The sequence below is a fragment of the Rhinolophus hipposideros genome, assembly GCF_964194185.1.
Source record: "Rhinolophus hipposideros genome assembly, chromosome: 21".
NCBI lineage: Eukaryota > Metazoa > Chordata > Mammalia > Chiroptera > Rhinolophidae > Rhinolophus > Rhinolophus hipposideros.
In genome coordinates, this window is record NC_138067.1 from 20,995,746 (window position 1) to 21,010,836 (window position 15,091).

General features: G+C 39.3%; 1 protein-coding gene across 1 annotated transcript in view; it reads left to right on the forward strand.

The window, feature by feature from the left end:
* Positions 1-13,467, forward strand: part of PHLPP2 (PH domain and leucine rich repeat protein phosphatase 2) — a 62,652-nt gene extending 49,185 nt beyond the window's left edge. Inside the window, exons 15-20 of the mRNA XM_081031475.1 lie at positions 2,299-2,461; positions 2,696-2,826; positions 3,463-3,573; positions 4,403-4,597; positions 6,006-6,237; positions 8,664-13,467. Of these exons, the coding sequence (XP_080887601.1) occupies positions 2,299-2,461; positions 2,696-2,826; positions 3,463-3,573; positions 4,403-4,597; positions 6,006-6,237; positions 8,664-9,818 (1,987 nt within the window). The 3' untranslated portion in view covers positions 9,819-13,467. The remainder of the gene's footprint in view (positions 1-2,298; positions 2,462-2,695; positions 2,827-3,462; positions 3,574-4,402; positions 4,598-6,005; positions 6,238-8,663) is intronic.
* Positions 13,468-15,091: the final 1,624 nt, after the last annotated feature.

A 15,091-nucleotide genomic window follows, 5' to 3' on the forward strand; every position in this document is an offset into this window, starting at 1 on the left:
ATCTTTTCTCAAGGAACTTACAGTCTAATTGGGGAAACAGACAAGTAATTATATGCACAATTGCAGTGCAGTGTAATACATACAAGATGCTAAAGATATGCAAAAGTAGCTGGCTGTACTGCACAGATCCTGTGGGTGGGGTTGGCCTTCCTGGAGGAAGAGATGAAGACAGGCTACAGGTAAGGAGACATTTAATGTGGTCAAAGTTTTAAACAGCGTCAGTGGCGCAATAAATATCTTCCAAACTGACTGGGGTGAGGTGATATCTCATTGTGGTTTTCATTTGCATTTCTCTGATGATTAGCGATGTTGAGCATTTTTTCATATGTCTATTTGCCATTTGTATATCCTCTTTGGAGAAATGTCTCTTCAGGTCCTCTGTCCATTTTTCAATTGGGTTGTTTGTTTTTTTGTTGTTGAGTTTCATGAGTTCCTTGTATATTTTGGATATTAGCCCCTTATCTGAGGAACTGTTTGCGAAAATCTTCTCCCATTCAGTTGGTTGCCTCATTATTTTGTCAATAGTTTCTTTTGCTGTGCAGAAGCTTTTCAGTTTCATATAATCCCATTTGTTTATTTTAGTTTTTACTTCCATTGCCTTTGGAGTCAAATTCATAAAATGCTCTTTGAACCCAAGGTCCATAAGTTTAGTACCTATGTTTTCTTCAATGCAGTTTATTGTGTCAGGTCTTATGCTTAAGTCCTTGATCCATTTTGAATTAATTTTGGTACATGGTGACAGATAGCAGTCCAGTTTCATTCTTTTGCACGTAGCTATCCAATTCTGCCAGCACCATTTATTGAAGAGGCTGTCTTTCCTCCATTGTATGTTTTTAGCTTCTTTGTCAAAAACTATCTGTCCATATTTATGTGGTTTTATTTCTGGGTTCTCAATTCTATTCCATTGGTCTATGTGTCTGTTTTTCCGCCAATACCAAGCTGTTTTGATTATTGTAGCCCTGTAGTACAAGGAAAAATCAGGGAGTGTGATACCTCCAGTATTGTTCTTTTTTTTTTAATATTGCTTTGGCTATTCGGGGTCTTTTGTGGTTCCAAACAAATCTGATGATTTTTTGTTCTATTTCTTTAAAAAATGCCATTGGGATTTTAATGGGGATTGCATTAAATCTGTATATGGCTTTGGGTAATATGGCCATTTTAACTATGTTGATTCTTCCAATCCATGAGCACGGAATGTCTTTCCATTTCTTTGTGTCTTCTTCAATTTCTTTCATCAACAAAACAAATAGTAACAAGTGTTGGAGAGGCTGTGGAGAAAAAGGAACTCTCATACACTGTTGGTGGGAATGCAGACTGGTGCAGCCGCTATGGAAGGCAGTGTGGAGGTTCCTCAAGAAATTACGAATAGAATTACCATATGACCCAGCAATCGCTCTCCTGGGTATCTACCCCAAAAATATAAAAGCATTTCTCTATAGAGACACGTGTACGCCAATGTTCATTGCAGCTTTGTTTACGGTGGCCAAGACATGGAAACAACCAAAATGTCCTTCGATAGATGAATGGATAAAGAAGTTGTGGTACATATACACAATGGAATACTATTCGGCGTTAAGGAAAGATGATATAGGAGCATTTGTGACAACATGGATGGATCTCGAGAGAATAATGCTAAGTGAAATAAGTCAAACAGAAAAAGCAGAGAACCCTATGATTTCACTGATATGTGGTATATAAACCAAAAAGAACAAGAGAAACAAATGAGAAACAAAAACTCATAGACACAGACAATAATTTAGTGGTTACCAGAGGGTAAGGGGGTGGGGGGAGGGTGATGAGGGTAAGGGGGATCAAATATATGGTGATGGAAGGAGAACTGACTCTGGGTGGTGAACACACAATGGGATTTATAGACGATGTAATACAGAATTGTACACCTGAAATCTATGTAAATTTACTAACAATTGTCACCCCAATAAAATTAATTAAAAAAAAAAAAAATATCTTCCAAAATACATTTGATAAAAAAATATTTTGATACCAGAAAAATCCATCTACATCATGAAAGTCATTAAAAATCATGTTTTCAAAAACTAAGAAAATAGGGAAATGATGTTTGTTATAATTTGAATGAAATTATATCTATCTATATATATATATACACACATGATTCAGCCAGAGCAGTCACCTTGGTGAGCCCTTCCCTCCGCCGGTGTCTGATCATTTCATTATGATTTGTCACCTGGCAGTGAACCAGGCGCCTCAGTACTCTGGCTGCTAGAAAACTTGCTTGGCTCATTTTGGGTGCAGTGTGGTATTCTGGTCTTTCTTTTTCAGCAAACTAAATAAATTGGAGCAACTGGAGGAATTGAACCTAAGTGGCAACAAGCTTAAAACCATCCCCACGACCATAGCGAACTGCAAAAGGCTGCACACCCTTGTCGCACACTCCAACAACATCAGCATTTTCCCAGAAATACTGCAGTTGCCTCAGATCCAGGTACTTTATGTGGTGGAATGATGTCCCAACAAGGGGACATGGTAGGAATGTGAATGAGGTTGATCCCTTCTCATAAGGAAGAAGGAAGTGGCAGTTTGAGATCACAATATATGTAGTTGATCCTGGGAACAAACTAAGTTCCTTTGGAGGGTATAATAGGAAAGTGAGCATTAGGGAGTTAAGAATTAACTACCTACGATGTATTTTCTTTTGATTTCTCCATTTCCCCCTCAGTTTGTAGACCTAAGTTGCAATGACTTGACAGAAATCCTGATTCCAGAGGCTCTGCCTGCTACCTTACAAGACCTTGACTTGACTGGAAATACAAATCTGGTTCTGGAACATAAGACACTGGACACATTTAGGTAAGAAAAATTTTGAAATTGAAACCCTATGTGCTCTTAGTCCCACCAGCCCTATGTGGGTCTTCATAAGGACTGTGGAGATTTCAATTATTTAAAGGAATAGAATGAAGGAAACCATAAAGCCCTCGGTTCTGTTCTTTGATTCATTTATAGATGAATGTTCTATCCAGTGGTCAGCCCATTTATATTAGAACTCAGCATCATGACTACTGCTCACCCATCCACGGAGTATCTTTACGTGGCAGGCATAGATATTTTAGGTGGCACAGATCACATTATATTACAACATCTAAGAGACAATGCAAGCTTACTCATTGTACCAAGACTTCATTGTATCAAAATATTTAAAATAAGTAGACAATTGGCTGAAACGTAGAAATCTTTGTTGTGCTTAGTTTTCATTGAAATGAATGGTATCAGTTGTAACAATATTTGAGCCCCTATTTCTTCCTCCTACCCCTCTCCTTTTTCTCTCCTCCTTGATCAGTGGGCCAGCACACTACTTCTAGTCAGTCTCTGAAAGTGAATCTTGCTCTGTCAACAGATTATTTTATAAAAACATATTATTGTTGGGATGGTTTTTGTAAAATACAGAAGCATGTATGGTTTAATCTTCCCATTTTCCACTTTCTACAGCCATATCACAACCCTGAAAATTGATCAGAAACCTTTGCCAACCACTGATTCTACAGTTACATCAACCTTCTGGAGCCATGGACTGGCTGAGATGGCAGGGCAGAGAAATAAGTGAGTATCTTGGCCATGGAGACTGAAAAAGAAAAAAGGCAGCTCCTGACATCTGGGAACTGATCTGGTGCTGAAATCCAGGCCAGGTTCTCCTGTTGGACATAAACAAATCAGAATGCCAACATCAGATAATATCTCTCTGAGACCATGATTCAAAAATAAGATGAATGCACAGGCCACAAAATACCAAAAGCTCTCTTTCCTGGCTAAAATGGGTGACTGCTACTTTTTGTACCAACTGTAGCTTTATCCTCATGCTAATCTTTTCCTATAGGTTCGATTTATTGAAATACCCAACTACAGAATGGCCCTGCTTTCTGACAGCACCCAATCTAGTATGATCGCCCTCTTCTTTAGACCTTCCCCAAAATGACCAAACCAAAGCCCATATCCTATACTGTGTTTTCGCAACACCCACTTACCTATACATCCCAGAGTTCCATGGCCTTCTCCCTTGCTGCAGGCATAACAAACTCAACTTTTCAAGCACAGGTGTGATCCTGGGGGTCTTTAACTGAAGGCATTTAACAATACTAGACCTTAATCACTACTAAGAAAAAATATTTAATCTTTCCAGCCTTTGGTAAAATTGCAAAGCTAATTCATTGCCCATGAATGTGGCTGAATTCCCTCATTTCTTATGATATCAACTCTTTCAAATGTTGCTTAATTATCTTGTCTAACACTTTTTTCATGTGTAGATTAAGATTTACTACTGTTCTTCTCCATACTCGATTAGGTCCAGCCTTTTTAAAGAAGGTTCCCCGAAGAATAATGCTTTTACCAATAACTTTCTTTGGTGTTTGTCGTTTTCCTGTTTCTGTGGTAGGCTGTGTGTATCAGCTCTAGCTGTGGATAACTTTGCAGAGGGTGTGGGAGCTGTGTACGGCGTGTTTGACGGGGACCGAAATGAGGAGCTCCCTCGCCTACTCCAGTGTACCATGGCAGATGTTCTTTTGGAAGAGGTACAGCAGTCAACTCAGGACGCAGTTTTCATGGCTAACACCTTCTTGGTATCTCACAGGTAAGCAGGTGGGTTGAATAATCCCTAACTTGGTTCTACTTTTGGAAAATAAATCTCACTGAGCCAGAAGGTCAGGATCTAAATTACAGTTACAGGATCAAGGTGAGATCTTGCTCCTTCTGCTATGACTGTTCTCTCTATATCAGTGTGGAATGTGGGGACTTGGATTCTTTTAAAGACCCTGTGGGGCCATCTGTGTTTTTTCTATTGAAGCCAAAGGCTCTTGAGGATCTGGAAAGCCCAGAAATCATGTGCAGAAGATTTTGTGTGTATATATGCATTTGTACAATGAGGGGAAGGAAGATGGAAAAGTTTTTATAAAATTCTCCAGTATCAGTGACCTACAAAAGGTTAAGCACTGATCAGATTCATGTATTTAGTATACTTGAACTGGGATTTACCAACCAAACTTCTAAGCCACTTAAGGGCAAAAACACTTTATAACCAAATTATTGAAAATTTTAGTAGCTAATAGAGCATCTTGCACATCAGGATATGCACAACTAGGAGGTTGTAAACTTGAATAATCAAGGTTGAAATGGAATAGCCTGGAGCCTGAGCTGTTTTTGTCTCTCATTACAACACAAACCAAAGACGTTGGGAAAGGAGTCTAGTTTTTTCAGTAATAGGAACTTCGCAAAATAAAGGGTTTGGGAAAGAGAACTCAGTTTATGAAGTACCTCACAAGAGCTGGGCATTATACCAAGCGTTTCTCATACTATATCTTTAATTTTCAAATTAAGCCAAAGAAGTGAGTATTTTATCAGAAAAATTTCTCAGAAAAATAACTTGTTGAGGATCTACAGCCAGTAAATAGCAGAGCTGGAATTTGAAACCAGGTCTTTTTGATAGTATCTGCTCTACTTACCATCTTGTACCAAATGCTGGGGGATGGATGCCATGTGTATGAGAGAAATACAAGGAAAATTATGGTCCTTCCTCCAGGGAACTTATAACTTAAGTGAGTGGTTCTCAATGTGTTGTTCTAGGACCAAGAGCCTCAGCATCACTGGAAACTTGTTAGAAATGCAGATTATTGGGCCAGCCCCTTACAACTGAATCAGAAACTCTGGGTTACCCCCAGAAGGTCCAGCAATCTGTTTTTTAACAAGCCCTGTAGGTGATTCTGATGCTCTAAAGTTGAAATCACTGAATTAGGCCATTGTAGTCTATAATAAGACACAAGCAGAAGGAGCAGAAAAGATGTACTTTCAGTGTCTCCCCTACCCAACCCTTTATGTAAAATTCCTTTTCTCAGTTAGCTTAGAGCGGAAGGCAGAGCTCTTTTCACCATCACCTTGAGGGTGAGGCTGGTTCACAGTCACATGGCAGGAAAAAAGGAAAAGACAGACGTGGAGGACCACCACTTCTAAAACTAGTACCATGTCTTCATTTTCTTTCGAAACAGGAAATTAGGCATGGCTGGTCAGAAGCTGGGCTCCTCTGCTCTCCTTTGTTACATCCGCCCTGACACTGCCGATGCAACAAGTAGTTTTAGCTTGACTGTGGCCAATGTTGGCACTTGTCAAGCAGTCCTGTGCCGAGGTGGGAAACCAGTGCCCCTCTCTAAAGTCTTCAGCCTGGAACAGGATGCGGAGGAGGCTCAAAGGGTGAAGGACCAAAAAGCCATCATAACAGAGGTGAATCTCGCTCTCCACCGGTCACTTCTTCTCCCCAAGTATAGTGAGTGTGTTCTGCACAGAGGCAGTGGAGGTCCGTTTTCTTCCTATAAAGCCTTGTAAATTGTATCCAAGCCAGATAATGGTACTAGAAGAAAATCTAATGAGCATTTAATGACTAGCAAAAAGAAAAAGCAAATTAATTAGGAAAAAATCCTAATTTGTGATTCTTTGTGATGTACAGCTAGCATGGAAAATGAATGTAGATGTCCCCTCTTTGGTTAATTTCCAAACAGAAAGAAAAAAGTTCTATAGTTTGACATCCCTCTTCTGAAATGCAAAATTTTACAAATATGTTTTCTGTTTATATTATAAATGGCTTAATATGCTCTGGTGGGGTTTTTGTCATTGTTTGTTTTTTTTTACAATGACCACATCAGTTTCTACTATTCTATAGCTTTCCTCCTGATTTAGTAACAGTTTTGCTTTCAAAGAGACTTTAGCAATTACATGTGAACATTGTTTACTGCAAAGCAGAATTCCATTCAGATTTTTTGCTCATTTTTAATTGAATTGTTTATTTATGGTTGAGTTTGAAGAGTTCTTTGTGAATTTCGGGAACAAGTCCTTATCAGATATGTGTTTTATAAATACTTTCTCCTAGTCTGTGGCTGGTCTTTTCATTCTTTTTCAATTTTATTTATTTTAACTGTGTTTTTCCAGGACCCATCAGCTCCAAGTCAAGTAGTTGTTTCAGTCTACTTGTGGAGGGTGTAGCTCACGGTGGCCCGTTTAGGGATCCAACTGGCAACCTTGTTGTTAAGAGCACCCCGCTGTAACCAACTGAGCTCCTCTAACCAACTGAGCTAACTGGCCATCCCATCATTCTTTTAATAGTGTCTTTTGCAGAGCAGAAGTTTTTAGTTTTAATGAAGTCCCACTTAATTTTTTTCTTTCATGGGTCGTGCTTTTGGTGGTGTATCTAAAAACTCATTGCCAAACGCAAGGTCACCTAGATTTTCTTGTGTGTTATCTTCCAGAAGTTTCATGTTTTATATTTGACCTATTTTTAATTAATTTGTGTGGAAGGTGCAAGCTTCCGTGTCTAGATTTCTTTTTCTCCTTTTTGCATGTGAATGTCCAGTTGTTCCAGCAGCATTTCACCTTTGCTCCTTTGCCAAAGATCTGTGGACTATTCGTGTGGGTCCATTTCTGGGCTGTCCTGTCAGAATTCTGTATAAGGACTGTCCATATTAGATTTTTATCCGAGGAAGCATAAAACCAAAAAAAAGCATCATTATAATGTGGTTGATACTATGAAGATTCTGGGATTATGAGGCATTAGTCTTAGGAAAGTCTTTCAGTCAAAACAAATGAAAGTTTTAACAAAGGTAACTTTATTTCATTAGTCTATTTTTATAGAATTTAGATAATGTTTCGATTTTTCTTGGGGTGGGGGTGGTGGAGGGGAGTCCTAGACAGGTAGGAGAGATATTTTTATACATGTTATTTTAACCACAGATATTTATTGTTTGCTTATTTGCCAAACACTGTAATTTCATTATTTAATCTTCACAGTAACCCCCATAAGAGAAGTGCCTTTATTTCCATTTTATAGCTGAGGGAAATAAAATTCAGAGTTTGTGACGAATTCTTGTAAATGAGAGAGCCAGGATTTTTACTCAGAGAATCACTGCAACAATGAAATAAATATATTGATGACATTAGAGAGAGGTTTTCTTGGTTTTATCTTGAAAAGAAGTCAGTATAAAGTATTCTGACAGATGAACATTCCCAACCTATAACTAGGGTTATTCCTTTTCCTCTAAGTTTAGAATTATATCAGCTGTGACTTGATCTGCTATTCATTCTTAGTACAATCCTTACAGAGTAGGTCAATTATGCTACAGACTTCAGACTTTCCTAGGCTAAATAACTTTAGAGATTAGTTAATTATTTAGCTACAAAGATTCTCTTAGCCATTTAATATTTTCCGGAATCTCTTCCTTTATTTAAATGAGAAATCACTTTTAGTGACCCATCTGAGGTTTGGCCTCTCTGAGAATGCTAGTGGTGCAGAATTAGTGACAGTTCTGCTTATTTTTTTCTAACAGGTGTTTCTCTATTTAAGGACATGCTGAGGGCTATACTTTATGTTAAAGTAAATACCTTTTGAGGTGGAGGTGCCTTTTAAGCACTTAATTTTAATTGGTTTTAACTTCAGTTTCTGAACTATGTGGTATAATAACCATATGATATTTTGTTATTTTAAAATTCTATACATTTATTTTTGTAAGTCTACTTAAAATTTTGCAGATAGTAGGAAAAACCATATAACATGTCAATTCTGTTTTATTGTAGAGCCTTCTAAGCATTATGATCTAGAAATATATAAACTACATGTCACTGTTGCATGTTTCTCAAAATTTGCATTCTGCTGCCTCTAGGATAACAAAGTGAATGGGGTAACCTGTTGTACCCGGATGCTGGGCTGTACATACCTCTACCCTTGGATCCTCCCCAAGCCCCACATATCATCCATTACACTTACCATTCAAGATGAGTTGCTGATTCTGGGAAACAAAGCATTGTGGGAACACTTGTCATATACAGAAGCTGTGAACGCAGTACGCCATGTACAAGACCCATTAGCAGCTGCCAAGAAGCTGTGCACATTAGCCCAGAGCTATGGTTGTCAGGACAATGTGGGGGCGATGGTGGTTTATTTGAACATTGGTGAGGAAGGCTGCACTTGTGAGATGAATGGGCTCAGCCTCCCAGGTCCTGTGGGATTTGCTTCAACCTCCACCATCAAGGACCCTCCCAAGCCAACCACTCCTTCCTCCAGTAGTGGTATTGCCTCTGAGTTCAGCAGCGAGATGTCCACTTCAGAGGTGAGCAGTGAGGTGGGATCCACTGCTTCTGATGAACATAACACTGTTGGCCTGGATGCTGGCTTGCTTCCACGGCCAGAGAGGCGCTGCAGCCTCCATCCAACACCCACCTCGGGGGTTTTTCAGCGCCAGCCTTCTTGTGCGACTTTCTCAAGTAACCAGTCTGACAATGGCCTGGACAGTGACGATGACCAGCCCGTTGAAGGGGTCATGACAAATGGCAGCAAGGTAGAAGTAGAAGTAGATATCCACTGCTGTAGGGGAAGGGATCTTGAGAACTCGCCCACTCTCACAGAGAATTTCCCCGCCCCATGTCCTGAGGAACATGTGAGAGGATTATTTTTTAGGATCCGAAGACAGAACAGTGTGAATAGTGGTATACTTCTGCCATTGAACAAGGACAAGATGGAGTTACAGAAGTCTCCCTCCACTTCCTGTCTTTATGGAAAGAAACTCTCTAATGGCTCTATTGTACCCCTAGAAGATAGCCTGAACCTTATTGAAGTGGCCACAGAAGCACCCAAGAAGAAAACTGGCTATTTTGCTGCCCCCACTCAGCTGGAGCCAGAGGATCAGTTTGTTGTACCTCGTGACCTAGAAGAAGAAGTCAGGGAGCAAATGAAGCAACACCAGGAAAACAGGCCTGAGCCTGCGCCCAATGAAGAGGATGGGACCGAGCTCCCAGAGGAGTTTGACACAGCATTGTAATCCTCCCGCAGGATCTCCGCATTAGGGAAGCTGTGTAGTGTCGAGGTGGGGGGCCCTTCCAGAGGCATTTTCCCTCGGCATTTCTAAACCATAGATGAGGGGGTAGAACTCGGAGCCAAAAATGGTGAGAGCTTTCAGGGTCTCACTCTGGATAAGCTAGTCAACACCATCAGTGTTAAGCTTCACATTTAACCTGCATTGGAATTCCCGGAGTTACTGGGAAGAAAGCAGATGTTCTCTGTCTGTATCAGTCCTACCACCTGCCATTAACCCTTTCTCTCCTAGGATACTTTTTGAGAATTTGCCTGCCTGGGCAGGAAAGGGACTATTTCTGTGGAGGAAATAACTGAAGATGATTCCTTTTACTGATTGCTGCTGATGGATCTCTGTGACAGAGAAATCACCTTATATCTCAACCTAACTGATGGGATGTGATGTGACTAGTCACATGGCTTTTCATTCTTCTCTACGAGAAAACAGCCTATCGAAATGACGTTTATTGGAAATGTAGAACCAATCAAACAGATAATTTATGTATGTAATGTAACGAGAGCACTTTTCATTGACTGTGAAGTTTTTATTTTTGAATCTGCACTCGAGCCAATCTCTTTAGAGGCAGCCCAGCACCTTTGTCCATAGGCAGAATGATCATCGTGTGTTGCAGCCTTCTGTGGGTATTAGGAAGGGCCCTGGGAAATTGATTGAACAGGTGCATGTCAGACTGACAACTCCTTGGGAGAGTAGGATCTTCTTTTGGGGATGAAGATGGAAAAGGAGTGAGGACTAAGACTACTTCCCCCAAATCACAAAAAGAGACTATAACTCCTCAACAAATGTGACACCTGCTAGGAATTTCCCAACGGATCACAAGGGAGGAATTTGGGGGTTAGCCTCTTTGCATAATGTGATGGAGGTGGCTCAGTCTCCTAGTATGTAGGGCCAAGGCTGATGCTGCTCATGTCCAAGTAACCTTGAGTTCAGATGACCCTGAACAGACTGAGGCTGAATGAGAACAGAAGGGTGGGTGAAGCTCACATTTAGACAGGTTCCTTCTCTAGAATAGAGGGATGGTTCTCTAAAGTGTCGCGAGTGAGTTCACCTCTTTAACGTTTAACAGAGTGCTCTTCTGAAAACTGCTTATCCACCTCACATGGTTTCAGAGCACTGGGCTCAATTACTAATACAAGAAAGACTTAATTTAGAAAAGTCCTAAGCTTACAGAAAACCTCGTTTACTGTATTTTTTGCACATTCCATGTAACCCTAGCAAAATGTAGTTCCCTCCATATTTCTGTTCTGTTGACTTTTCCATTAGAAGATTTACTTAGGAAAATGAGTTACTATTTATTCCTACAAATTTTGATATTGCTTGATTTTACCCAGTGGGAAATGTGCTTTGAATTTCTAGAATATTTTCACAATTAAAAAGAAAATGGAGTGGGACCATTTTTAATTTGTTTCATGAGAAACAAAATGTTAAAGAAAGGGTTGATATATACATATATAGGGGTTTTTTGAAGTTTTTTTATTTTAATTTAATTTTTTTATTTATTAGTTTCAGGTATACAAAACAATGTAATAGACATTTTTTAAAGCAATAGTAGAAAACCATGTGATCTGTCCACAAATGGTTATGTATCTTCATCTTATCAAAGGCCCCATCCCATGTGCATGTTTCAGTGGAGTACACTCTGGGAGGATTCTATACCACTCCAATGGCTGTCTAGTGTTCAACCCCTCAAGAATCCGAATTTGCGTTTCCAAATTGCCAGGAACACTTGACTTCCCTGTGTCATACTACTGGTCAGCTACTGCAAAATTTTAGAACTCAGGTCTTGATTTGAAGTGGGGAACATAGTGGTTCATAGAAAGTTTTAGGTGCTGTTAGAAAGATGGGAACAATAGTGTGTTGCCTTATTTTATACGGGGAAATGAAAGGAAAAATGAAAATGAAGGAAACACCCAAGATAATATTGATGGGTGATATAAAACATCTTTCCACCCAGACAGCAGAAAATTTCAGTTATAGAATAGTGATGTTGTCTAGAAAAGAAAGTTATTTTGGGAATATACCACTTTAGTAGTATAGTCTCTTAAAAATTGTCTCTTAAAAAATCTGTGAACCCTCTTCTTCTCTTTGTTACCCATCCTACTTATTGGACCGCCACAAAACCCAGTTCTGAAATTACTTTACCAAAAGTAAATGTATTAAAAAAAAAAAAAGAAATGTATTTACTTTTTAGTCAAAGGAACTCTAAAATTCCAAATGTTTTTCTATGTGGTAGATTTTCAGGAAACACAAGGTTGTATTGCAAACCTTTAATATAGGCTATACCCAAACTAATTATTTTCTTGTAACTTCCTTTATTTTCCTCTATAATTGCTCTGTATTAAAATAGAGGGTTAAAAGGCCATCGCCCATTACCAAAAATATACAGAATCTTTTGACCTCTGAGGTCATTTGTGTGATTTGATTAGACTGTCAGGTGGTGAAAGCCAGTAATCTGTCTCCAGGTGAATGTAACCTACTTCGTAGGACGTTACCCAGAGGATGTGTTCCCCAGTGGACAGAGTACCATTGATCTCTAGCCCAGAGATTCTGGCCTCTGCATGATTCTCAGGTCTCTGTGTACCTCCCATTCAACAGAAAAGTTTAAGAATTTCTGAAACAATCTTTTGCCTGCTTATGGGTGCAGTTCAGCAGTTCCATAGAAGAAAAATACGTGAGTCTTGGCAGCCATGGTATTTTTATCCAAATGGATTGGGAATATGTGTGAAATTTTGAATGTTGGTATATCATAAAGCAACAGTGCTACCATAGTCATTGAATGACCACTCCTAATATAAGTGAAGGCTTTATTATGCTACTGTAGAGTATATGTGTGCAATAAGTTGATGAATTCATTTTCCTGGTGTATAGAAGAACCAACACGAGCAGCTTGGTAATCATTGGGTGCTATTATAATTGTAGCGAGTGCTATTTTTCAGGAGATGGAGCCAGTTAGTTAGGTTTGGCTGATCTACTGAATATCAAATGATGCTCTTTCCATTGTAGACCTTCAGTGAAAACAGGTACTTGGAAGCCACAGGCTCACCTTCTCTATCGACTCCATAATTAATGAAGAGACCTCCATAACGGAGCACTTGGCTGTTATCGATAAATACCAATTATTAAATAATTAGTCTCTAAGCCATTCAGTGATGTCTGCAGCATCACTATAGAACTGTCTTGTGTCACTTTTTACTTCTTGCTGAGTGGAGCCTTGCAGACTCCCCCAGTCATGGAGGCAAGTTAATCTTTCTCTCCAGTTAGTGACTTTTGCCCCAGAGTTGGGTAAGCACTTCCTAGACTGAGAAAAGCAGCTACAGTAAATCCTGCTGTTTCCCTCATTTGGTGATCATTCAATCACACATAAGCTCCTTGTATTCTAAATTTCATGCACTTCTCCCAGATGCTATAGGGTTTTCTCTCACTGTTGCCAGTGGATGTCATCCAAACAGTGAGTTCATATCTTAACAGTTTTGTGCAATCATTGTCGTATTGTAGTCCTAAGACTCATTATAGTGTATTTTTGATATTTTTGAAATGTGTTAAATTTTTTAATTCAATAATATGAGCCAGAGCATGTTGCAGCAAATCTATTGTTTGTAATAAATAACAATAATAATAAATAAAATAAAATGGAATATCTTTTTCATGGCTTTGTTTTAAAATGGAATACCTGTTATTTTATTTTATAAATACTTTATTTTAGCATGAAACTGTAATTTTCTCTAACTTGTATGTAGAATTAGTTTCATAACCAAAAGCACCGTTAGTATTTTTCTGCTTTTTCTTGCTTTAGGGGAAGATAAACAAATGAAACCACATTCCATGACACTCTATGAAGTTATGAGTTAAGGGCAGAATAAATATTTTTGATCACCTTTTAAGATGAAATAGCAATAAAGATTTTTTATGTTGAGAAACATTATATTCTGACTTGGTTTATATGTTTTTTAAAAATCCCAGACAGGAAACATAGTCCTTATTTACATGCAGGTTATTAGCTGACTACAGAAAACTCAATTATAAACAACCTACAGCTCCTCTTAAACATACCATAGAGCTGATGACGACAGAGGAGCCAAGTGGATAATCTGGCCACTATGTTTTTCATAATGTAATGGCTTTGGTATTAGAACTTCAGACATGGTTGGTTTTGGCCCACAAAATATAAGTAAGCCTCTAAAGTGTTACCGTCCAATCCCCACCTCGGATGTCTCCCAAACCTCCAGACTTCCAAGCAAGATTAGCTGCCTCTCCAAATAAAGGCACGTTGGAATAATTTTTCAGGTTTCCTTCACATCTAGCAAAACGAATATTTTGAAAACTTGGTTCACCAACTGCTCATTAAGCACCTTAATGCACTGGGCTAAAGGCCACCAGCTACTTGAATGATTTCCCTGAGACACACACCTCCCTATTCCGGGGGGCAGAAGTGAAATTCTCCTAGTGTGTTCTCTAGTACACCATGTTAATTCCCTGGTACACCAAAGGCCACAAGAGTACATTTAGTCACGACACATTCTAGTGTGTGAGTCATTGGGTCCTCGTTTTATCTCTGCTACTTAGAAGATTAGACTTTAGGCAAGTTAACCTCCCCAAGACTCAGGTTATTTTCCTTCTCAATTGTTAAGTGGAAATAATACTAGTATCTCAAGTTGTGAGCTTAAGTGAAATGATGCGAACATGCTTCCTTAGCTCAGTAGTGGACCTGGCACATAGCAGTCAACGAAATGTCAGCTTTTGGGTAAGCCACTTAACCTTGAGCGTTTGTCTCATCTGTAAAATGTGAGTCATAAATCTTGACCTGTTTCCCCAACAAGTGGTAGGAAATAAGACGAGGTTGGAAACTGCAGATGTGGAGTGTTGAGATTACAGTGATCATTGGGCTCCACTCGAGAGTTGCTGAATCTTGGGGGCAGTATTGTAGCTGGGCCTGAGCACAACAGAGGGGTCACACAGGCTGAAGTCTTATCAAGCACAACGCAGACATGGGCAAAGATCTATTAGGGACATGTTAAAGGGAATAAGTGCTAGGTTAGAATAGTGTGTAGGGGAGTTATTTGGGGGGCCAGGAAAATGGGTTATTTGATTTTTACGGCTGTTAAACTTGTATACCACTTAGTGAAAACTTGGCGGGGGATGGCTAAGGGTGATAAGAGTGGAAGTGTCTGTCTGTGGCACAAGTGTTGGTATTTTAACCTAGCAGTGTAGATTTCTAGTTGATT